The 24,516-nt window shown below is 43.2% G+C and overlaps 2 protein-coding genes across 4 annotated transcripts in view; one reads left to right on the top strand and one right to left on the bottom strand.

Moving 5' to 3' along the window:
* Window positions 1-14,180, top strand: part of LYPD1 (LY6/PLAUR domain containing 1) — a 40,128-nt gene extending 25,948 nt beyond the window's left edge. The window contains exon 3 of the mRNA XM_048213975.2: window positions 13,945-14,180. Within this exon, the coding sequence (XP_048069932.2) occupies window positions 13,945-14,180 (236 nt within the window). The remainder of the gene's footprint in view (window positions 1-13,944) is intronic.
* GPR39 (G protein-coupled receptor 39) overlaps window positions 13,707-24,516 on the bottom strand; it is a 196,807-nt gene continuing 185,997 nt past the window's right edge. For all 3 annotated transcript variants that reach the window (XM_044388254.3, XM_044388256.3, XM_026510249.3), the window contains one exon: window positions 13,707-15,123. In XM_044388254.3, the coding sequence (XP_044244189.2) occupies window positions 14,618-15,123 (506 nt within the window). In that variant the 3' untranslated portion in view covers window positions 13,707-14,617. The remainder of the gene's footprint in view (window positions 15,124-24,516) is intronic.

Genomic DNA, 24,516 nt, shown 5'->3' with positions numbered 1-24,516 from the left:
TACAGTCATTTCGCACGTGTGTGACTATGTATGTAACTTAAATTCATAACAGTGGAATTGCCGGGTCAAATTTCATGATATTGACAGATATTGCAATATTGCTTTCCTGGTGTTTATACCTATTTACCCTCTTAATTGACAATGTGGGAAAGGGCCTGTTTCCCAAGACTAACAAATACAGTGCTGAATAACTTTTGATCCTTGCCCAAGTGATAACTGATAATTGTATCTCAATGCAGCTCTAATTTGTATTTCTTTCTATTGAATGACAGTGAATTTCTCTTCATTGTCTCAAAATTCATCTTATTTCCTTTTCTGTAAACTGTTGATTTGCTTTTCACACTGTTCTACTGGGTTGTTATTTGTTCCTTACTGATTTCTAGGACCTTTTTACATATTAAGGACATTTGCTCTTTCTGATTTGAGTTACAAGTATTTCCCCAATATTTGACTTGTCTTTTTACTTAGTGATTTTATTAGAGATTTTTTTTTTTTTTTCAAAGCAAGAGTTTCATTTTCCCTATTCTGTATTGATAGCACTCTTTTGGATACAAGCATTCTATTTATAGACAGAAATAAAAATAATGACAAAGAAACAACTTATTTAACTGTATATTTTAAGAGACAAATGTAGTGTCTTATGGACTTTTCTAGAACATGAAATATGATCACTTTGAATCGTGCTCTTTGTAAAATGATATAATGTTAAATGTCCTATAAAAACAAATTTTCCTGGGCGCCTGGATGGCTCAGTCAATTAAATGTCTGCCTTTGGCTCAGGTCATGATCCCAGCATCCTGGGATCGAGTCCCACATCAGGCTCCCTGCTCAGTGGGGAGCCTGCTTCTCCCTCTCCCCGTTTGTGCGCACGCTCTCTCTCTTTAAATAAATAAATAAAATCTTAAAAAAAAATTTTTTCCGTGGTTTACCTCTGCTGCTATCAGTTTATCTTCCCATACTTTTGTTACACATTTATTGATGACAGAAACCTGTTATCTTTGCTCTCATGGATTTCAGATTATTTTATTTCAGGGGCTTGCTCACTGATGCTATTTTCTTTTTAAAAAATTTTTTTAATGATTTGCTTTTAATTTTTTGTGTGTTTTTTATTTTTAAATTACTTTTTTAAGTTTTTATTTAAATTCCACTTAGGTACATACAATGTAGTATTAGTTTCAGGTGTACAATATAGTGATTCAGCACTTCCATACATCACCCTGTGTTCATCACAACAAGTGTACCCCTTAATCTCCATCTCCTATTTAACCCATCCCCCCACCCACCTGCCCTCTGGTAACCACCAGTTCTCTATAGTTAAAAGTCTGTTTCTTGGTTTGCCTTCCTTTCTTTTTTTCCCCATTGCTCATTTGTTTCTTAAATTCCGTATGTGTGAAATCATATGGTATTTATCTTTATCTGACTGACTTCCCTTAGCATAATATTCTCTAGCTCCATCCACATCATTGCAAACGGCAAGATTTCATTCTTTTTTATGGCTGAGGAATATTCTCTTGTACATATATGTATCACATCTTCTTCATCCATCCATCAGTTGATGGACACTTGGGCTCTCTCCATAATTTGGCTATTATTGATAATGCTGCTATAAACATCAGGGTTCATGTATCCCTTCAAATCAGTATTTTTGTATCCTTTGGTAGTAGTACAGTTGCTGGATCATAGAGTAGTCCTACTTTTTTATCTTTTTGAGGGACCTCCATACTGTTTTCCAGAGTGGCTGCATCCCTTTACATTCTCACCAACAGTGTAAGAGAGTTCCCCTTTCTCTGCATCCTTGCCAGCACCTGTTGTTTCTTGTATTGTTAGTTTTAGCCATTTTGATAGGTGGGAGGTGGTATTGTGTTGTAATTTTGTTTGCTATTTCCTTAATGATCAGTGATGTTAAGCATCTTTCCATGTGTCTGTTGGCCATTTCTTCTTTGGAAAAATGTCTATTCATGTCTTCTGCCCACTTTTTAATTCAATTATTTGTTTTTTGGGCATTGAGTTTTATGAGTTCTTTATATTTTTTAAATACTAACCTTTTATCAGATATGTCATTTGCAAATATCTTCTCCCATTCTGTAGGCTGCCTTTTAGTTTTGTTGATTATTTCCTTCACTGTGCAAAAGCTTTTTTTTTTTTTTTTTTTTTTTTTGAGATTTTATTTATTTGAGAGAGAGAGAGAACATGAATGAGGGGAGGGGCAGAGGGACAGGCAGATTCCCTGCTCAGTGGGGAGCCCAATGGAGGGCTCAATCCCAGGACTCTGTGTTCATGACCTGACCTGAAATCAGACACAACCAACTGAGCCCCCCAGGCATCCCATTGTGTAAAAGCTTTTGATTTGGATGAAGTCCCAATAGTTTATTTTTGCTTTTGTTTCCCTTGCATCTAGAGACATATACAGAAAGAAGCTGTTATGACAAATGTCAAAGAGGCTACTGCATGTGTTCTCCTCTAGAATTTTTATGGTTTTCCAGGTCTCATGTTTAGGTCTTTCATCCATTTTGAACTCATTTTTGTGTACAGTGTAAGAAAGTGGTCCAGTTTCATTCTTTTGCATGTTCCTATCCAGTTTTCCCAACACCATTCGTTGAAGAGACTGTCTTTTTCCCATTGGATGTTCCTTCCTGCTTTATCAAAGATGAATTGACCATATAGTTGTGGGTTCATTTCTGAGTTTTCTATTCTGTTCCATTGATCTTTAGTGTCTATTTTTGTGCCAGTACCATACTGTTTTGATCACTACAGCTTTGTAATACAACCTAAAGTCTGAAACTGTGATGCCTCGTTTTGCTTTTCTTTTTCAAGGTTGCTTTGGCTATTTGGGGGTCTTTTGTGGTTCCATACAAATTTTAGGATTGTTCTAACTCTGTGAATTTTTTAAAATGTTGTAAAGTCTAATTATTAGTCTTCTCCTTAATGGCTTCTGAGTGTGCATCATAGAATAACCTTCACTATTCTTAAATGATAAATCTCCCAGGTCCCACACTGTTTTTTAGTACTTTTATGATTTTGTTCAACATTTTAATGTTAGATCCACTTGGAATTTATCCAGCTGTGAGTGATGTAACTGGTAAATAGTTCTAAGCTCTGATCTGGTATTCCACATTAGAACCTACCTATTTCTGTTCAGCCTGGGTCTTATTCTGTGTGTGCCCACCCCTTGCTTCTTCAGAATTTCTCCTGTGGTTTTCTTAACCAGTTCTACCATCCCATGCCACCCTGCCTTCCTAATGTCTAAACTCAGGGGCATTTCCTTAAAACCCTACAGCTGCCTGTGTGGTGTTCAGCCACACGCTCCTTGCAGGGAAATTCTCAGCATTCCCTATGACCACTTCCTGTTTGTCCCTGGCCCTCCTCCCCATTCCCATCTTTCCCACTGTAGAGCCTAGAATGGAACTGGAAGCCTCTTTCTCTATCTGAGGCTCTGAGGTTTATTTTCGCTTCTTTACAGATTATAAACTATCAAGTTTCTGTCCCAGCCTCAACCCTCAACCCTATCACCTGGCTCTCAAAGGCAGTTTTACCTGGACATTTCTACCACTTTGATTTCAAACATATAAGTAAAATGCCGTTCTGTTTTCTCAAAGTCCTTTTTAATCTTGACTTTGCCCATTCCCACTAGTATAACACCTGCATTCTTCCTTTGCCTCCGCCAACAGTTGAATATTAGAGCATTTTTTCTTTGTTCTTCTTGAATATCTCCAAAGTCAGGGCCTTCATACCCCAACACCAGCTGGTTGCCCATCACTTCCTTTGATGTCTGTGTTAGGTCCAAATGTCCTTTCAACTGGTTAGAAATCTTTTTAATCACCTCTGATCTCACTCACAGTATCTGTAGCTCTAGTCTCCAGGACTTAGACTCCCCCTGGGGAGGCTCACAGTGGTCCATGAGCAGGGCAGCTGCCTTGAACCTCATGGCTCATGCGGGGATCATTCTGGTGCGCTCATTACTCCTGGACTTCCTCATGGTGCCCTGGCCTGGCATAGCCAGCCCATCACCTGACACATCTCTCTAGCATGAGACAAATTCTCTCCCCACTCCCCTTAGTACAGTGAATACCCTTATTTTAGGGGTATAGTTTACAACTTTTCCCTTCACAAAGTCTTTTTTGTGGTGTCTATTCATGAACCACTTTCTTAAGGGCTTGTACCTGACCACAGATCTGCACAACCCTCTTCCTTACACACACACACACACACACACACACACACACACACTTTCCTTACAAGGATAAATTGTTTCTGACTAAAGAGGTTAAGGATGTGAGGGTATCAGCAAAAGGGCAGACTGTGGCTCTGTTGGCACATCTCTTTGTAACCAGGCGTTTTTTTTCAGGGTTTTTAAAAATTAAAATTATTTTTTAAATTATTTTTATTTTGTATTACGGTAAAATTTACATATAACATTATTAGTTTCGGTAGACAACATAAAGATTCGATATTTGTTATAAAATGATCACCACAGTAGTAAGTCTAGTTAACATGTGTCTCCATACATAGTTATGGAATTTCTCTTCTTGTGATGAGAACTTTTCAGATGCAGTCTCTCAGCAACTATCAAATAGACAATACAGTATTATTAACTAGTTGCCATGCCGTATATTAATTCCTCTTGACTTACTTATTTTGTAACTGGAAGTTTATACCTTTGACTCCCTTCACCCATTTCACGCATCTACCACATCCCATCTCTGGCAACCACTAACCTGTTCCCTGGATCTATGACTTCGGTTTTCTTTTGTTTTTGTTTTTAGATTCCACATACAAGTAAGATCATATGGTATTTACCTTTCTCTGTGCGACTTCTTTCACTTAGCATAACGCCCTGAAGGTCCAGCCATATTGTCACAAATGGCAAGACTTTGTTCTGTTTTATGGCTGAGTAACTCTATTGTGTGTCACATTTTCTTTATCCGTTAATTTGATGATGGACATTGAGGTTGCTTCCATATCTTCGTTATTGTAAATAACCCTGTAATTAACATAGGGATGCATGTATCTATCTGAAGTAGTGTTTTTGTTTTCTTCAGAAAAATACCTAGAAGTAGAATTGCTGAATCATATGGTACTTATATTGTTAATTTTTTGAGGAAACTCCATTTTATTTTCTATAATGGCTGCACCTGTTTACATTCCCGCCAACAGTGCACAAGGATTCCCTTTCCCCAAATTTTCACAAACACTTGTTATTTATTATTAGTAATAACAAACCTAACAGGTATGAGGTGATATTTCATTATGGTTTGATTTGCATTTCCCTGATAATCAGTGATTTTTTTTTGAAGATTTTATTTTTTATTTGAGAGTGACAGAGTACAAGCAGGGGGAACAGCAGAGGCAGAGGGACAAGCAGACTCCCCACTGAGCAAGGAGCCCAACATGGGGCTCAATCCCAGGACCCCAAGATCATGATCTGAGCCGAAGTCAGACACTCAATTGACTGAGCCACTCAGGTGCCCCCATTATCAGTGATTTTGAACATCTTTTCATGTACCTATTGGCCGTATCATATGTCTTTGGAAAAATGTCCATTCAGATCCTTTGTGTATTTTTTAGTTGGAATGTTTGTATTTTGCTCTTGAGTTGTAGGCGTTCTTTATATATTGTGGACAATAATCCCTTATCAGATATATGATTTACAAAAGGTTTTCCCCATTCAGTAGGCTGCCGTTTCATTTTGCTGATGGTTTCCTTTGTTGGGCAGAAGCTTTCCGATGCACTCACACTTATTCAGTTTTGCTATGGTAGCCTTTGCTTTTAGTGTCAAATACAAAAAATCATCACCAAGACCAGTGTCAAGTTGCTTATCTCTCATGGTTTCTTCTAGGAGCTTTAGGATTTCAGGTCTTACATCCAAGTCTTTAATCCATTTTGAGTTAATGTTTGTCTTTGGTGTTAGATATGGATCCAGTTTTCCCAACACCATTTATTGAAGAGACTCCTCTTTCCCCCATTGTGTATTTTTGGCTCCTTTTTGTCCTATAATTATTCATACTAGTCTCTTACTATCCTTTGCGTTTCTGTGGTATCAGTTATAATGTCTCCACTTCCATTTCTGATTTTATTTATTTGAATCCTCTCATTTTTCTTGGTCTGTATAGCTACAAGTTTGCCAATTTTATCGTTTCAATGAACCAACTCCTAGTTTGGTTATTATTTCCTGTTGTTTTTCTGTTCTCTCTCTTTCATTTATTTCTGCTTTAATCTTTATTATTTCCTTCCTTCTGCTAACTTTGAACACTTCTTTTTTGAGTTCCTTGAAGTGTAAAGTTAGGTTGTTTGAGACTTTCCTTATTTCTTGAGGTAGGCATTTATCACTATGAACTTCCATCTTAGAATTGCTTTAGCTGTGTTCCATAAGTTTTGTTATGATATATTTCCATTATCATTTGTCTTAAGGTATTTTTTAATTTGTCTTGATTTCTTTGTTGACCCACTGGTGGTTCAGTAGCTTGTTGTTTAATCTCCACATATTTGTGAATTTTCTAGTTTTCTTCTAAATGATCTCTAATTTCATACCAGTACAGTCTGAAAAAATGCTTGATATATTTCACTCTTCTCAAATTTGTTAAGACTTGTTTTGTGTCTAAACATATGATCTATCCTGAAGAATGTTCCATGTGCACTTGAGAAGAATGTATATTCTGTTGCTTTCCCCTCCTCACATTATTACAATATTTCTGATGATATTCTCTGTGCTGTGATTTTTCATTTTGGTGACTTATTTTATAACTGGAAGTTTGTAACTCTTAACCCTCTTCATCTGTTTCACCTATCTCCCGCCCACCACTCCTCTAGCAGCCACAAGTTTGTTCTCTATATTTAAGTGTGTTGGTTTCATTTTGGTTTTGTTTTTTAAAGGAAGAGAGAGAGCGTGAGTGTGTGAGTGGGGGGTGGAAGAGCAGAGGGAGAGGGAGAATCTTAAGCAGGCTCCATACCCAACATAGAGCCCAGGGCAGGGCTTGATCTCATGACCCTGAGATCATGACCTGAACTGAAACCAAGAGTGACTGAGCCACCCAGGCACCCTGTTTTGTTTTTTGGATTTCACAGTATAAGTGAGATCGTTTAGTATATCTCACTTAGCATGATACCCTCTAGGTCCATCCATGTTGTCAAAATAAGATTTCATTTTTTTTTATTGCTGAGTAATATTCCATTGTACATAAATAGCACATATGGACACGTGGGTCCCTTCCATACCTTAGCTATTGTAAATAAGGCTGCAATAAACATTAGGTTGCATATATCTTAGTGTTTTATTTGGGTAAATACCCAGTAGTGGAATTACTGGATCATATGATATTTCTGGTTTTAATTTTTTGAGGGAGCTCCATACTGTTTTCCGCAATAGTTTTACCAATTTACGTTCCTACTGACAGTACATGAGGGAAGGTTCCCGTAACATCCCTGCCAAAATTCATTACATCTCGTGTTTTTGATACTGGCCACTCTGCCTAGCGTGAGGTCCTATCTGACTGTGATTTTGATTTGCATTTCCCTGATGACAGGGGATGTTGAGGGTCTTTTCATGTGTCTGTTGGCCATCTGTGTCTTTTTCGAAACAATGTCTATTCAGGTCCTCTGTCCGTTTTTTAATTATTATTTTGATGTTCAGTTGTGTAAGTTCTTTATGTATTTTGGATATTAACCCCTTATCAGATATATCATTTGCAAATATTTTCTCCTATTCAGTGGGCTGCCTTTTGTTTTATTGATGTTTGTCTTTGCTGTGCAAAAGCTTTTTTTATTTTGGTGTAGTCTTAATAGTTTATTTTTGCTTTTGTTTTCCTTGCCTGGGGAGACAAAACTATGTGTATGTTGCTAAGACTAATGTCCTCCAAGAGACTACTGCCTATATTTTCTTTGAGGAGTTTTATGGTTTCAGGTCTCATATTTAGGTCTTTAATCCATTTTGAGTTTATTTTTGTGTGTTGTATAAGAAAGTGGTACAGCTTTATTCTTTTCCATTTGTTGTCTAGTTTCCCCACCATTTACTGAAAAGACTGTCATTTCCCCCACTGAATGTTCTTACCTCCTTTGTCATGGATTAATTGACCATATAAGCGTGGGTTTATTTCTGGGCTGACTATCCTATTCTTTTGATCTATGTATCTGTTTCCGTGCCAGTACCATACCGTTTTGATTGCCGTAGCTTTGTAGTGTATCTTGAAATCTGGGATTGGTGATACCTCCAGTTTCGTTCTTTCTGGAGACTGCTTTGGCTGTTCAAGGGCTTCTGTGGTACCATACAAATGTTAGGATTATTTGTTCTAATTCTATGAAAAATGCTGTTGGTGTTTTGATGGGGACAGCATTGAATCTGTAGATTGCTTTGGGTAGTATGGACATCTTAACATTATTCTTCCAGTCCATGATCATGGAATATCTTCCAATTTGTTTGTATCATCAGTTTCTTCCATCAATGACTTATGATTTTCAGAGTATAGGCCTTTCACCTCCTTCATTCAGTTTATTCCTAGGAATTTTATATCTTTGTGCAGTTATAAATGGGACTGTTTTCTTAGTTTCTCTTTCTGCTTTGTTATTAGTGTACAGAAATGCAACATATTTCTGTATATTAACTTTGAACCCTGCAACTTTATGGAATTCATTTATTCTGATAGCTCTTTGGTGGAGCCTTAAGGCTTTCTATACGAGGTGTCATGTATTCTGCAAATAGCTACAGTTTTACTTCTTATCAATTCAGATGCCTTTTCTTTCTTTCTTGATTGCTGTCGTCAGGACTTCCACTATTATGTTTAATAAAAGTGAGAGTGGAAATCCTTGTCATGTTCCTGCTCTTAGAAGAAAAGCTTTCAGTATTTCCCTATCGAGTATGATGTTAAGTGTGGGTTTTTCATATATGGCTTTTATTATGTTGAGGTGTGTTCTCTCTAAACTCACTTTCATGAACATTGTTGTATTTTGTCAAATGCTTTTTCTGTTATCTCTTGAGATGGTCATATGGTTTTTATCCTTCCTCTTGTTAATGTGATGTATCATATCGATTTGTGAATACTGAACCAACCTTGCGTTTCTGGAATAAATCCCACTTGATTGTGGTGAAGCACTTAACATATTGTTGAGTTTGCTTTGCTAACGTTTATTTATTTATGTTCATCAGGGATATTGGCCTTGTAGTTGTCTTGTTTTTGTTGTGTTCGTTTGTTTATTTTTTGGTAGCGTTTTTTTTTTTTTTTTTAAGATTTTATTTATTTATTTGACAGAGAGAGACAGCCAGCGAGAGAGGGAACACAAGCAGGGAGAGTGGGAGAGGAAGAAGCAGGCTCATAGCGGAGGAGCCTGATGTGGGGCTCGATCCCGTAACGCCAGGATCACACCCTGAGCCGAAGGCAGACGCTTAACCACTGTGCCACCCAGGCGCCCCATTTTGGTAGCGTTTTTGTCTGGTTTTGGTCTCATGGTAATGCTGGCCTCAAAGAATGAATTTGTAAGTTTTTTTCCCCTCTTCTATTTTTTGGGATAGTTTAATAAGAATAGATATTAATTCATTTTATTATTATTATTTTTTTTTAAGATTTTATTTATTTATTCGACAGAGAGAGACAGCCAGCGAGAGAGGGAACACAAGCAGGGGGAGTGGGAGAGGAAGAAGCAGGCTCATAGCGGAAGAGCCTGATGTGGGACTCGATCCCCCAACGCCGGGATCACGCCCTGAGCCGAAGGCAGACGATTAACCGCTGTGCCACCCAGGCGCCCCTAGATATTAATTCATTTTAAATGTTTGGTAGAATTCACCTATGAAGCATCTGGTCCTGAACTTTTGTTAATTTGGAGCTTTTTGGTTCCTGATTCAGTTTTGTTACTAGTATCTTGTCTGTTCAGATTTTCTATTTCTTCCTGAATCAGTTTGGGAAGATTGTATTTTTCTAGGAATTTATCTAGGTTGTTTAATTTGTTGGCATGTAACTTTTCATAGTATTCTCTTACCATTCTTTGTATTTCTGTGATGGCATTCGTTCTTTTCTGATTTTGAGTGTTCTTTTTCTCTCGATGAGTCTGCCTAAATGTTTCTCAATTTGGTTTATCTTTTCAAAGACTCAGCTCTTGATTTTATTGATCTTTTCTACATTTTTGGTCTCTTTCCTATTTCCTTTCTTCTAACTGGGCTTTGTTTTTCTCTTTCTAGTTCCTTTAGGTATAAGGTAAGATTAAGATTTTTGTTTCTTGAGATATCCCTATATGAATGTAAACTTGCCTCTTAGAATGCAGCTTTTGCCATGTCTCAGAGATTTTAGACCATTGTGTTTTCATTTTCATTTGTCTCCATGTATTTATTTTGTATTTCCTCTGGGATTTGTTGATCCATTGGTTATTTAGTAGCTTGCGATTTAGCCTTCATGTGTTTGGTTTTTTTTCTTTTTTTTTTCCTTTTTTCCTGGTAATTGATTTCTAGTTTCATACTGTTGTGGTTGGAAAAGATACTTGATATTATTTGTTTTTTTCAATGTATGGAGACCTGGCTTTGTGGCCTAATATATGATCCATCTTGGAGAATGTTCTATGTGTACTTGAAAAGAAAGTGGCGGGATTGCCTGGGTGTGGCTGTGCAACAAGGTAAGCTCAGGATCCTCCTCCTGTGCCATCTTCTCTAGCGGCCCTGTTGCTTTCTGATGAGCTTACCATCTACAGAATATTCCATCTCGTTCAGTGTTACTGAAGGTGAAGGCTGTCTTGTGGGTTTTCTGTCTGGATGATCTAATCTAAACGGAATATTAAGGTCCCTGAGTAGTCTATTTCTCCCTTAGGTCTATTAATATTTGCTTTATATATTATTTAAAAATGTTCTCTCCTCTTGCTGGATTGACCCCTTTGTGTAATGCCCTACTTGTCTCTTATTACAGTCTTTGTTTTAAAACCTATTTTGGCCAAGTATCGCTCTCCCAGCTTTCTTTTGGTTTCCATTTGCATGGAATATCTACAATTAGTTTTTATAGGCAGTGTATTGATGGGTCTTGTTTTGTTGTTGGTAGTGGTGCTGTTTAATCCAGCCACTCTTTTGGAGAATTTAGTATTTAAAGTAATTAGGGTTGTATACTTAACAGCTATTTTCTCTGTCCCTTTGGCTCTTGTCCTTTGTCATTTGATGACTTTGGTATGCTTAGATTCCTTCCTCTTCTTTTGTATAACAACTTATATCTACAAAGTGTATTGTAAGTTAATAAGCTTGAATGCATTCAAAAGCTCTACATTTTTACTCTCTCGCCTCCATTTTGTTTTTCATGTCACATTGTACATCTTTTTTTTTGTACCTTGTGTAACCCTTAACTAAGTATGGTAGTTATTTTATGACCTATCTCTTTTAGCCTTTATACTAGCTTTATAAGTAATTTACTACCTCTCCTATATATTTACCAGTGAGATTTACAGCTTGTATATGTTTTGTCACTAATTAAACACCCTTTCTTTACAGCCTCTCCTTTTGTTTAACATTGACATTTTAATTATAATAATGTGTCTCTTCCGGGTCACTTTATTTGGAACTTTCTGGGCTTCCCGTATATCACTTTCCTTCCCCAGGTTAGGGAAGTTTTTGGACATTATTTTTTCAAGAAAGTTTTCTGTCCCTGTCTTGTCCTTCTGGGTCTCCTATAGTCACTAGATGTGGTCTCTTAGGTCCGTTAAACTACCTACACTTCTCATTTTTCTTTTGGCTGCATTAAGGGGGTAAGTTTCCTTTCTTCTGCTGAGCTCTTCTGGTGTTATTTTCTGTTCGATTACTGCATGCTTCAGCTCTGTGACTTCTACTTCATAGAATGTTTATCCATTCTTCTCCCAGTTTGGGGAGCATCTTCATGACCATTATAACTCTGAGGTAAATTACTTCGGTCTATTTCTGTAAGGTTCTTTCTGAAGTGTTATCTTGGTCTTTCATTTGGAATGTATTCCTGTTTTGTTTGCTTCACTCTTCTTTGTGTTTCTACAAGCAGCCTATTTTCATTTGAATAGTTCCCAGTCTTCGAGGATGAGACAGGTCAGTGTCCCCAGGGGGAGGATCTCAGCACCTAGATTCAGTGGAAGCCAGATCTGGAGGCACCAGCTTTAAAGAATGGACATATATATAGTCCTGTGGGACCACAAGTGTTAAGATCCACTTGCCCCAGAATAGGTGATCTGGATGTGTCCCCTGGGCATCAGTCACAAAAATCAGGGCTCCCTTTGTGCTTTAATTATCTAACCCCCCCCCCCCCCCCCCCGTCACCACTCCTTAGCCCTACAGAGTTAGGCTTAAAATAAATCCTCAGCCATGTCACTAAGTAAAAATGCAAACTGTAGAACAGCATATAGGATGTTTTACCACTGACAAATCTGTGTGCACACATTTTATTTTTCCATGGGCACATATGTAAATGTTTAGAAACAGGCCTACCAAACTGGTAAGAGGAGTGCTAACCTTTAAGGGGGACCTAGTCAGGGGGCATTTTCACCTTAATTTTTAAAATTCACTTAAAGGATGAAAGTTTATTGAGGTTGAACTAGCAGATGACTGTAAAAGTTCCTAAAATGGCAATGGGTAGAAAATGTAGGGACTATGAATGGGCAATGCCTGGTGGCAGGTTTCTTACAAATCAAACTGTGCCTCTCACGCATAGACACACGTCCTGTCCACAGACCTTAATCAATCTTACCAGAGCATCTGTCTACAGTGTTCAAAACAGAAAATCCATCCTTTTAAACGTGTAGCTATAGAACCAAAATGATTTAAAATTGTACGTTTTAAAGTTTTTCTTTACCTCCCACTTGGAAGTTTTAGGTTGCTCAATTCTTTACTGTTTCTCCATAACCCCAAGCCACCACTCCTAAGGGGCAGGAAGGCGCAAACCACAGCAATGCCTGCAAACACACAGCTCTGCAGGTACTTAGGGAGTGAGGGATGCTGGAGCCCTCGGCTGTGCAGGCAAGCACACAAGCTGAAGCCATTCACATCCGGGTCCAGCTTTAGAGGACGTGTTATTTATCTTCACACACAAACAAAACCACTGTTTTTGTGGTTTACTGGCTGGCTGCTTTGGCATATATACTAGCAAGGATTTGACAGAATGGAGCCAGAATTTAGGTTCAAATCCCAGCTCCTCTATTTCCCGGGAGTGTGACCTTGGGTAAGTTCCTAACCTATCTTGCCCTTCATGCTCCCCATCTGTGAAATGGGGACCTCCCTTGTAGGGTTGAACTGGTACGCTACAGCCCTCTGTAGAGGGGCCTACAGGTAAGCACTTAAATGACGGTAGCTATTATTCAAATTGAATAAGGTTCCACCTTTAAGAATGGAAAGGATTATTCAAGATAACCTCCTTTGAGGACTGAGCGGTAAGTCTGACGTGTTCTACGTGCTCCTTTCCGTGGCTTCACGGTATGTGAATCAATGGAGGCCGTGTGATGCTAAGTAGGCAGATGGCCGTCTAGTCTGAGGGCAGAACTTGTTTCCTGGAATAAGGCTCTCCTGGGTACACGGTCCACATCAGGCCACCCCCTCACTAAGATGTAGGGAACCTTGAAACCTCAGACAAATCATGGCCCCTTCAGTAGGGATCTTATTCTCATGGGGATTAGTTCTTCAGGGAATCCTAGGACTTAATACCCCCCTGGGTGAGAGAGCGATCATTATAGTAGCATTCTCCATGGCAGGAGATAGCTACAGCAATAAGAAGCAAAGAAAAAGTTCCGTATAAATGTTTTTTTAAGTGAACTTTGATTTTAATAGCTCTTTGCAACAATTGGTCTAAAACAATGGAGCTCTCTGGGGAACAAGTCCTCTTCCTTATAGATGTTGGCGCGGGAGGGGTAGGTGCTCAATGAAACAACCCGAAGTACTTGCCTGGCCCCACCAAGAACCTGGGCTGGGAGAGGAGAAAGCAGGCGCGCGCCTCCAGCCCTCAGCAGGGCACCGAGCTCCTGGGGTCTGTGTTGCAGGCATCATGTACCGCAAGTCGTGCGCGTCGTCGGCAGCCTGCCTCATCGCCTCGGCCGGGTACCAGTCCTTCTGCTCCCCTGGGAAACTGAACTCCGTGTGCATCAGCTGCTGCAACACCCCTCTTTGCAACGGGCCCCGGCCCAAGAAACGGAGCAGCTCTGCCTTGGCCCTGCGGCCAGGGCTCCCCGCCACCGTCCTGCTCCTGCAGTTAGCGCTCCTCCTGGCTCACTGCTGAAGGTGAAGGGGATGCTCCCCCCTCCTGCATCGTTCTTTGGGCCCCACGCTCCCTCTGCTCCCCAAGCTTCTCCTGGGTGTCCTGTTGTTCTGGGTGGGGAGGGGCGTGTGTTCTCTTTCAGTTCTTCGCCCGTGAAAAGAGCTTGGTGTAAAACTTTTTTTTGTAAGCTCTGAATAAATTCAGTCTGAATTTTCGGTGTGTACTTGAAGGAAGGGCAGGGGCGAGCGACAGTGTGCCCCCACCTCTCCCCGGGAGTCAAGGTCCGGCTGCCAGAATCCGCCCTTAGAAGGTACTTCCGTGAGTATCCATTTTTCCCAGGCCCCGAGCTGCCCCTCTCGGCCCTCCCAGGGGCCCAGTCTGGGTCAGGATAACGTCGCTTTCGTAGGGGGGCTGGGGGTGGGCCGCCGGGTAGCCCTCGAGGCTTCCATCCTCGACCTTCACACTTCCTGCTCCTGCACACCATTCCCTGCGGCAGAAGGGGGTGGTTTCACCTCCGAGCTGGCCTCTGGGGACTCGAGACTCCGTTGCTGGGGCGGAGACTCAGGCTTGGCCTCGCTCTGGAAAGTGCTCAGGAAAACCTTGTGAGTTCTTGCGGAGGAACCGGAACGCGAAGCCACGAAGAGGAGGGGGCGGCGCGCCGAGCGGGCGCTGGCGGCCGTGGAGGTGGCGTGGGCGCGCAGGTGCCTGCTGTGGTTGGCGTGGGGCAGCGTCAGGCGGCAGCGGAGCACCTGGCCGAACACCCTGCGGAACTGCTGCGAGGACACGTTGTACAGCAGCGGGTTGACGACGGAGCTCAGGTAGAAGAAGGTGTCGGAGAAGGGCAGGAGGATCATGTAGGCCCGGAAGTAGGTTTTGGTCCAGTCGTGCTTGGGTTTGGCCGCCGCCATAATCCTCCGCACCTGGTTAGGCATCCAGCAGACAGCCAAGGTCACGACGATCAGCCCTGAGCAGGCGAGAGGACAGACAGACAGGAGCAGCATGAGCGCAGTAATGCAAGAAACAAAATACTGAGCGCCCCAGTCCTGTGCTTACTGGCCAGGAAATGGTGCCAATTTTTCAACGTTGTGCTTGACCGCTTTGCTGGCCACCAGCGGAAAGGAATTTCACAGTGTTTCAAGGCCGGGGGAGTTGACTGTGTTAAAGACCATTCAATGCTTTAGACCATTGTTTGTACCTGTTGATAGCTCTTAATTAAAAAAAAAAAAAAAGTTTTCATTGTTGGGTATCCAGAAAGCAGATTATGGAGTCTAGTAATCTGGTTTTGTCTTTTTAAGGCAATAGATGTACACACTCTGTAAAATCAGGTGAAACAATATTTGTATTTTAATGTCCACATAAAGACCCAGTGATATTTTCAAGACAAATGGAAACGGTGTCCCTTGTCACAAAGAAGCATATTTAGTCACGCTGATGATTGTGCATTCAATTTCAAGGGACACAAAATCGGGAAGAGCTTGTCACGAAGAATGTTTTTGGAACATGTATTTACTAGGTGGGTACACCTATAATTCTAATGCCTGTTTCTGCAACAGCACGTCTGTTCTTTTTCAAATATTTTTAGTTGTACCATCTCTTCCACATGCATGAGGGAAAAAGACAGTTATCCTCAAATACTGGAAAATACAAAACTTCAAGTTTGGCCAGTAGCACGCTCATCGGCTTTGCGGGACTGAGCTGCAGCCTCCAAAACGATCAGGCCCCACAGGGACCCCACTCTGACCCATAAGCAGAACTTAAGTTGACTGTTTGCATGGCCCTGTATTTGTATTTCAACTAACACACTCATCTCTGTTTCTCAGACCTCTGACAGAGAAAACACTTATCGACAGTGACCAAAAAATAAACAAAACACATCCCCAAAAAGGAAAATCAGGAATCTACACAGCATTTGCTTTCTCTGCTCTGGAGCCAAGACCCCAGAATGTAAGGTCCCGTGTGGAGAGCTGGTATCTTAATGCTGTGTTTTGAATTTTTAGAAATGCTTCCTCCCTCTTCTGAATCTGATTATCATAATAAGGAGGATTCATTCACATTTCGAACCTTTGTTCTTTCTAGGAAACCACACAGAAGCGAAGGTTGGCAATAATCCCTTCTGCCTCTGAGCCATGGTAAACATTTTGTTAATAAATGCTCCAGGAAACGCAGCCATGTTTGCGCCTCCGGGGTTGGCCCTCTCACTCGCACTCACCTGAGCATGACTTACCTGGTGGCCATGTGGCCCTAGGTATGTTCTCTACCACTGCAATAACCCAGTTCCCTCAACAAACCCAACCGTCAGCAAAGGTGGCCCTGAAAGCTCTGCTCCCCTGATAATTTCCAAGGGTTCCTCTTGTCAAACCTTAGCCCAAGCTTAAAACACAAACCAGTTTGCTTACTTCTTTCCTTTGAGTTTGCTGCCCTGATAACACTCAGTGGATCTAAAAATAAAATGAGCAAAGTAACATAGATCTGATGAAAAGGCCAAAAAAAAAAAAAAATCACCTTAAGACTATCGTCTGAATCACCTAGTTAAAGCTGCTGGATGGAAACAAAAATCAACATTTTTCTATGTTAAAAAAAAAAAACACCTTGCAGAGGAAATCAGGAGCCTTTTTCCCACTGTTTCCAGAAGCACGGACACTTCCAGCCATGTGTGCTGTTCCTAGTGGGTCTGTAAGTGATTTCTCCTCGTTTGTTTCAGAAGCAGTTCTGACTGACAGGCTCATCTCATTAACTGAAAGAACTAGGAAGCTTCTCATACCAAGAGAAGCTACATGTCTTCATCGAGGCTTAAGTTCTTTTCCCTGCTCTGCCACTGCATTTCAGACAAGTACAACCGTCTTCATCTGAAGACTTAGTTCCCAGAACATGGAAATCGAGCACAGGGCTTCAGATGTGCGCTCTGCCACACTGTGAAGGTTGTACTTCAGGCAGAAAGGATCTAGGAAGGCGAGAGAACCCACTTGTACTTACTGGGGTTGAACATAGTACAGCTTTGCAAGCCCCTGGATGAAAAGCAGTGAGAAAAGGGGGTGGGTTTGGGGGGCAAGTTACAAAGCTGTTGTGCTTTTGTCCCAGCTTTGGCCCTGTTCTGCTGAGCTCCTGTTTGCATGTCCCTTCTTGTTACCTTCAACCCCTTTGCTAGTATCCATTGCCCTCGACTGACCTTCCCATCAAAAGAAGCAGTTCGCTAAAAAGCAAGACCACGTATCTTAGGGATGAGGCACGGGACAGGAGCAATTGAAAAGTTGTGGCCTGATTTGCAGTTTTAGCCAGGAGAAAATTTCTGCTCTGAAATCCAAGCGAGCTAGAGTCAATAAGCGGGAGGTGCCTTGTTCTGAACAAGTTGCCAAAAATAGAGAACCAGACCCAAGATTTTCCAGCGGTAAGGAAAGGGGAAATCTTGGCTTTCTGGGTATACAGTAGCAAGGTAGGATAGTAAATACGAACTTGGAGAACGAGAGAGACAAGGAGCCGAGTTAGAAATCCACAAGGATTAAATAAAGATGAGGCATCAGAGGGGCGCCCGGGTGTCTCAGTCAGTTAAGCTCAGGTCATGATCCTGGGGTTCTGGGATCGAGCCCCAAGTCGGGCTCCCTGCTCAGAAGGTTGTCTGCATCTTCCTCTCCCTCTGCCCCTCCCCCTGCTCCTGCTGCTAGAATCTTAAAAAACAAAAACCAAAAAACAAAACGATTAGTCATCAGAAAAATCTTGACATCTAACCAAGAATACTGTAAGGTATTGAGCCTTCCCTGTGTCAGGCTCTGTGCTGAGCACTCTGTGCTGCCTTCCTACGCATTTGTCATTTCTGACAATAACCCGGTGAGATCAAAGCTGTTACGATCTTCATTTTACAGAGGAGGAAGTTGTGTCTCAGGTTAGTTGCCCACATCCTGCAAACGAGGACACCTGCTTGCCAGACTCCAAAATCCTTTATACATTTATTATTTTTTCTGAAGGACACCTGATTGTTTCTCGTTTCCTTCTGTTTGAAAAATACAGGAAACACACGTAAACATGAGCCATAATTGCACCCTATGAAATGGATATAAAGCAGCACTGACCACTAGAAATAGAAGCTACCCAGGCGGCTTTACACTTAAAATTCTGATAGTCACATTCCAAAAGTAGAAAAGCAAGGTGTCCATTTTAATGTTTTGTAACTGAATCGACCCCAATATTATTTCACATGCAATGTCAACACGCAATTAACCTAAAAGTGAGAGCTCTAACATTCTTTATTTTCAGACTTTGAGACCCAGTGTGGCTTTTTTTCTTACAATACGTTTCAGTCGGTCACCAGCCACACCTGGCTAGAGTGTCGCACACGTGCAAGTACCCCTCCCCACAGAAGGACTCTTTATTGTCTCCTCCTCCCATTCTCCCACCTGCCCCCTTCCTAGCCACATACCTGGAGAGTCCTGTCAAAGCAACGAATCCCCACCCCACCTGTGTTTTTCTTCCTAAGATTCTGATGCGATTATCATATGGCTTCGCTCATATGCGGAATATAAGGAATAGAGCAGAGGACCACAGGAGAAGGGAGGGAAAGCTGAGTGGAAAGCAATCCGAGAGGGAGACAACCCATGAGAGACTCTGGACTCCGGGAAACACGCTGAGGGTTCCAGAGGGGAGGGGCGTGGGGGGATGGGATGACTGGGTGATGGGTAGTAAGGAGGGCATGTGTTGGGATGAGCACAGGGTGTTGTACGCAACTGATGAATCACTGAACACCGCATCAAAAACTATGTACTATACAGTGGCTAACTGAACATAATAAAAAAATAAAAATTAAATTAAAAAAAAAAAAAAGATTCTGATGCAGCCAAGCGGACCCTGATCACCTGAGTGTGCCTTCTCAGCCCAGGGTAGAGCAGGTCTAGCCAGTCTTTTCCCACGAAAAACCTTCCATGTGAGGGGACTGCCAGTTCGCTACAGCCGAAATAATTCTCAAGGCCCAAAATGGTAGTTTGCATGTCTCATTCTAAACCGTGCCTCGTCATTTTGGAATAACAGACCGTGCCAAATACCCGGCAGGGCCGTTGGAATATACTTCCCCCACCGCAACTAGAGGTGGGGAAAGATGGCTGCTGGCTTTCCTCCTGTGCTTTGAAACATAATTCTGTTCGAGGAAAATGGAGCATTAGGCATACAAGCACTTACCATCGCCGGATGCGAAGTGTGCATCCGTGGGCCATGCAATAGAGGCTGGCCTCTGGTGGGAAGCTGGGGGGAACCACACCAGCCCCCTTGTACAATCTGTCCTTTTACAACAATGGGTAATTGGTCATTTTTACATTTGAAACATAAATTGCATTATTTTAGATGACACTGAGAATAACTATCATGTCCAAAGGTAACTTTATTGGGCTGTTTGCAACTGCCCCAGCTCCCATCCTAGATACTCTAGCTGAGACAAATGTCTAAAATCTTATTCAGGCCTTAACAGAGTATACGAAAGATTTGACTAAATTTATGTTTGGCTGCAATCAGTTTGGACTTACATCTGGAAAAATCTATAATGCTTTGGTCTGTATGGTACAATGTGTAGCCCACAGTTAAATAACTTTACAGTGAACTTGAATGAAGATCACTGAACTGAACCCCGTCCTGTTAAGAAGGTAAACTGTTTTAACTACATTATTGATAGATTTGTGTTATACTCCAGACAGCCTCGTGCTCTGGGTTAAGAAATACCTTCAGAGCTTATCTGTTTTTCCACATAAAGTACTACACTAAAATGACAGGTGCCATTAGGCGATGACACAGATTTATTCCCGGCGGAGTAATGTTGTTTAAAAAACAGAAGTAATACCGATGTCCAGCAACATCTCACACTAAAGCCTGGCATTTCAACAGCAGCTGAGCCAGCCTGCCTGGCTTTATCTGTGGAAGACGTGAAGCTATGCTACTTGGGACATGGCGACATTCGTGCGTCTGACTCTGGGCTCTCTTTCCTCCCCTCTAGCCTTTCAAGTGAAGGTAGCTCTTCATGGGCTCCCCAGAATTCATCTTAGAGTCCTCAGAGAACGGCAGAGCGGGTCTCCCTTTGGAGACCAGGCGCAGAACCCCGTTGTCTTACACATGAGGGAATGGAGGCTAAGTGATTGACCCAAGATCTCCAACGTCAGGGGGGGCAGGACTCCCTGTACCTTGCCTTACTGCTCAGAACATGGGATTCGACCCTAGATCGACAAGCGAGCCCATCACGCTAGTCAAGTGTAGTTTTCTGTGCTCCAGCTTTAGGCTCAAATGCTGACCAGCCACACCGCATGGAATGCAGGGCGAGGCAGGTCAGTCTCAGATCCCAGCTCAGGTCAGCACACCTGTCCTGTACAGTCTGGATTCAGTTTCAGAACCAGACTCCTGAAAAAGACAGGCACACAGCGAAGTCCTGGGGCACATGCTCCTTCCCCACCAAAGGAAGGTGAAATACAGCCACGGGAGCTGGAGCATGTTTGGAAAACAAGGTATGAATCCAGGTCATGACCCGGTGACCCAGCTGATAAGGACTCCATCTATCCATCAGTCTGTCCAGATAACACAAGGACCTGCTGGAAAGTAATACTTAGTCTGTACTAAGCCGAAAAGATCTGGAAATTCCATCTGTCTCCAGCAAAGGTAGTTTGTGTGATTTAAAGGAATCCCAAAGATTTGCTTTTCCGCCGGGTGTTGGGAATGCCATTTCACTGACTCATTGAAGCCTCGGGGCAACAGGGGGATGGTGACAATGATTTATATTTTCTGTGCTTCGCATAGCTTTTCTATCCTCTTCCTGCCCAGAGGGTCAAGTTCTCTCTAACCCGACCTCAGTGAGTAGTAGCTATCTCCCCTTCCACTCCCGTCCCCCCGACCTGTCCTAGGCACTAATGATAAAAAGCTGAGGAGGACGAGGCAGAAACAGCCTGGTGACTGCTAACAAAGGGCCATTAGAGCCATCTGGCCACAGTTTTATGGCAGCCAAGAGCGGGTTGACCCTCCCATCAGGGGTGAACACTCAGAAAATTAAAGAAGAGCGAGAGTTCGCCTGGAAAAGGGCACCCAGGCAAAGACACAGCATGAGCAGGGGATGGGGCAATCCAACAGCAGCTCACTCTACGAGCTGCCAGCCTCTGTATGGCCTGGGCCAGAACCAGAACGCAGGGTGGGTGGAGACAGTGGGAAATGAGGCCCATCAGATACCACTCCATCAGGTTTTGTGGACAATAAATTACCCAGCATATAGTAGGCTGAGGAGCAGCTGCTTGTCGAGTGACATTTAAATAGCAATTGTCAGTGGAAAGTAAGCATATGGTTAGTTGAATGAAAAGCCAGGAAAAGACAAATACATCCAATAGAAGGTTTTAGCACTTTCTCAATTTCTATCTGTGTTTGCCAATCTGCTTCTGGCAGCCAGTTGAGACACTGATCTCCCTGACTTTGTCCCATCCAAGGAGCCCAAATCAGCACTAACTTTGGCTTGGTCTCTAATCTCTGAGACAGTGGTTCTCAAAGCAGGGTTCCTGGAACAGCGGCACCAGCACCTCTTGGGAACTTGTTAGAAATACCCATCTTAGGCTCCAACCCAGACCTACTGAGTCAGAGACACTGGCAGCAGAGCCCAGCAGTCTGGAATTAACAAGCCCACCCATTGATTCTGATGCTTACTCAAATTTGAGAACTAGTCTAAGACAAGCACAAGTTGAGGGGGAGCCTGGGTCATCAGGCATTTGTGGCCCTGTCACTGTCACATTGGTCACATTTTGAAGTGTCCCATTTTCCTGAGTGTCTGCAGACTGAGCCGACAGTAACTGAGAACCCCTCCCTCATTCCTGAGCACCACCCTTGCCTTGGTCCTCTGTCCTCCCTTTCTTCTCTCTCTGCTCTTTCTTCCTTTCTCCCCAGCATCTCTTCCCAAAGTCACCAGAAAAGGCCATAGACAGCCTTTGCTTACACTGCCCCCACACACACCTTCTCCCTCTCTGTGACTTTCTTGGCTGCCTTTGAGAAGGTGACTGAGTCAGGAGCAGGCAAGCTCCTTACAGCTAACGGGTGGCTTCCTGGAAGGGTGGTCACCACGCACTGCTAGCTTTGCCCAAGGAAAGCTGAAAGGCTTTGGAAGCAACGCAGATGGGATGTGAGGGACCCAGGTGTTAGCCGAGCACTGGACACACCCCCATTGAGATCCCACTCCACGTTCTGTGTTCTGACCCTGCCAGGACGTACCTGGATACCTTGAAGTCACTTTTCTAGTAACCCATGGGCTTAGTGACTTTGATATAAACCCATCTGCCTTCTCGCCCTCTTTGCTATTGAGAAATGTTTAGGAGAAGACGGAAGAGCAGGGGGAATTTGTTCTCAGAGCAGGGCACAGGCCACAACTTTAAAATGATGTGAAGGCCACACATGGCTGCCTCTGTCCACGAAGACGGATGGTTTGATGTCCCGTCCTTGCCCCAGCTATTTGATGGAGCCTAGGAAAGGACTCTGCCCCCGGGGTGGCTCCATCCACCGTGTTGAGGCCAGAGACCCCGATTCCAAAACGGCCAGCAATTTGCTAAGCGTTACATCCATCTCGTGCTGCTCTACAAGCTTTGGGACAAGACGACCGACTATAAATCGCTACAATTGCGAATGTATATTTCTAAAACAAGCCCTCCTGTCTGGGAGCTGTAGGACGGTCACGTGCACTCAAAGTAAGCAGCATTTAGGGTCAGCGCTATGGTTTGGTGCCTCTGTTCCTTTACGCATGCATGCTAAGTGATCGACTGCAATCCATTGAATAAATATTTTTCTATGTGGATCTCAACTGTATGCAGCTGTGTGGCTTTCTATGCAAATACTCTATTCTGAATGCACGGATAGTTAGGTCCCCCTGTGTGGTGCGGCTACAAAAGCCCAAAGCTGTTCCTTGCTGGCAAGAAACATGTCCTCCCTCGAAACACCCAGCACAGGTAGCAAGGGCCATGATGCCCTCTAAGCCTGCCAGGGGAAGCCGCTGACTGTGGGATGGCCAGGCCCCGGTCCAGGGGACCAACTCATGCCACCCCCCCCCCCCACCGGCCATGCCATGTACAAACACTCATCCCTTTTTATGGCTGAAAGCCTGCTATTTTAATGGAGTTTAGTTTCTTGCAAATGGTAGAGAATCAAAGCCTCAGAACACCAGCACTGAAAAAAAACCCAGAAGAGCTGAGTCTACTGGTAAACCAGGAGACTCCCCAGAGAAGTGGGATGAGGAGCCCAAATTCACACAGCCCAAGAGTCTAAACACAGGGCCTCCCAGTCTGGTGGAGTCTGCACTGGGCATGAGCTCCCCTCAGAACCCAGGGAAACCACGCAAATCTTGGGTGAAGCCACACTCAGCCAAGTGCTCAGCAGAGGCGTCCTGGGCATTCTGGGAGTGTGCAGACAAGCAGATGTGCCTGCAGATACCCCCAGCCCGACTCTCTCTTTCCGAGGTCCCTGCCTGCACCACCTCTGTGCAGCAAGACAGAGACCTGGGGGAACCGATGCTGAATGCCTATGACTGAGGCAGGTCAAGCCCAGGTGGCGTGAGTACTCCTCAGTCTGTCCTCCCGAACTCCCAAGATTCTGCACATGCCTGGACCCAGACCACATCTTTCTCCCCTCCGTCCTTCCTTCTCTTTGGTCCCTTCCTCCCACCCCCGCTCCCCAACTGCCCATGCTTTGTCCAGCTCTTATTCTACAAGTTTCTGCTGTCACTGCCTCCAGGAAGCCTTCCTGACTCCACAAGGCTATATATCAAGTTTCCTACTACAAGTTCACTAGCACCTTTTACTCCTGTCCCTGTCATCGTAATACTGCAGCATCAACTAGACCATAAATTCCACGGGAGCAAGATGTTCCATATTCACTGCTGCATCCTCGGCATGGATTCAGTATCCATTACATACTCATTGTTCTGTCAACACTTGTGGGAGGTAGGGAGGCTGCTGGAGTTTCCAGGTGACGGCTGAGCAAGAGGGCATTTAAAACTTGAATTCATCTAGGCATCAGGGTGGCTCAGTTGGTTGTTTGCCTTCAGCTTAGGTTATGGTACCAGGACCCTGAGATTGAGCCCCTCAGCAGCGGCGGCAGGCTCTCTGCTTATCCCTCTCCCTCTGCCTGCTGCTCCCCTGCTTGTGCACACTTGCACTCTCTGTTAAATAAATTTTAGGGGCGCCTAGGTGGCTCAGTCGTTAAGCGTCTGCCTTGGGCTCAGGGCGTGATTCCAGAGTCCTGGGATCGAGCCCCACATCAGGCTCCTCTGCTGGGAGCCTGCTTCTTCCTCTCCCACTCCCCCGGCTTGTGTTCTCTCTCTCGCTGGCTGTCTCTCTGTCACATACATACATACATACATACATACATGCAATCT

Source organism: Ursus arctos, unplaced genomic scaffold, assembly GCF_023065955.2.
Source record: "Ursus arctos isolate Adak ecotype North America unplaced genomic scaffold, UrsArc2.0 scaffold_1, whole genome shotgun sequence".
NCBI classification, from domain to species: Eukaryota; Metazoa; Chordata; class Mammalia; order Carnivora; family Ursidae; genus Ursus; species Ursus arctos.
The sequence above is the reverse complement of the archived record's forward strand: the minus strand, read 5'-3'. Positions and strand labels throughout refer to the sequence as shown.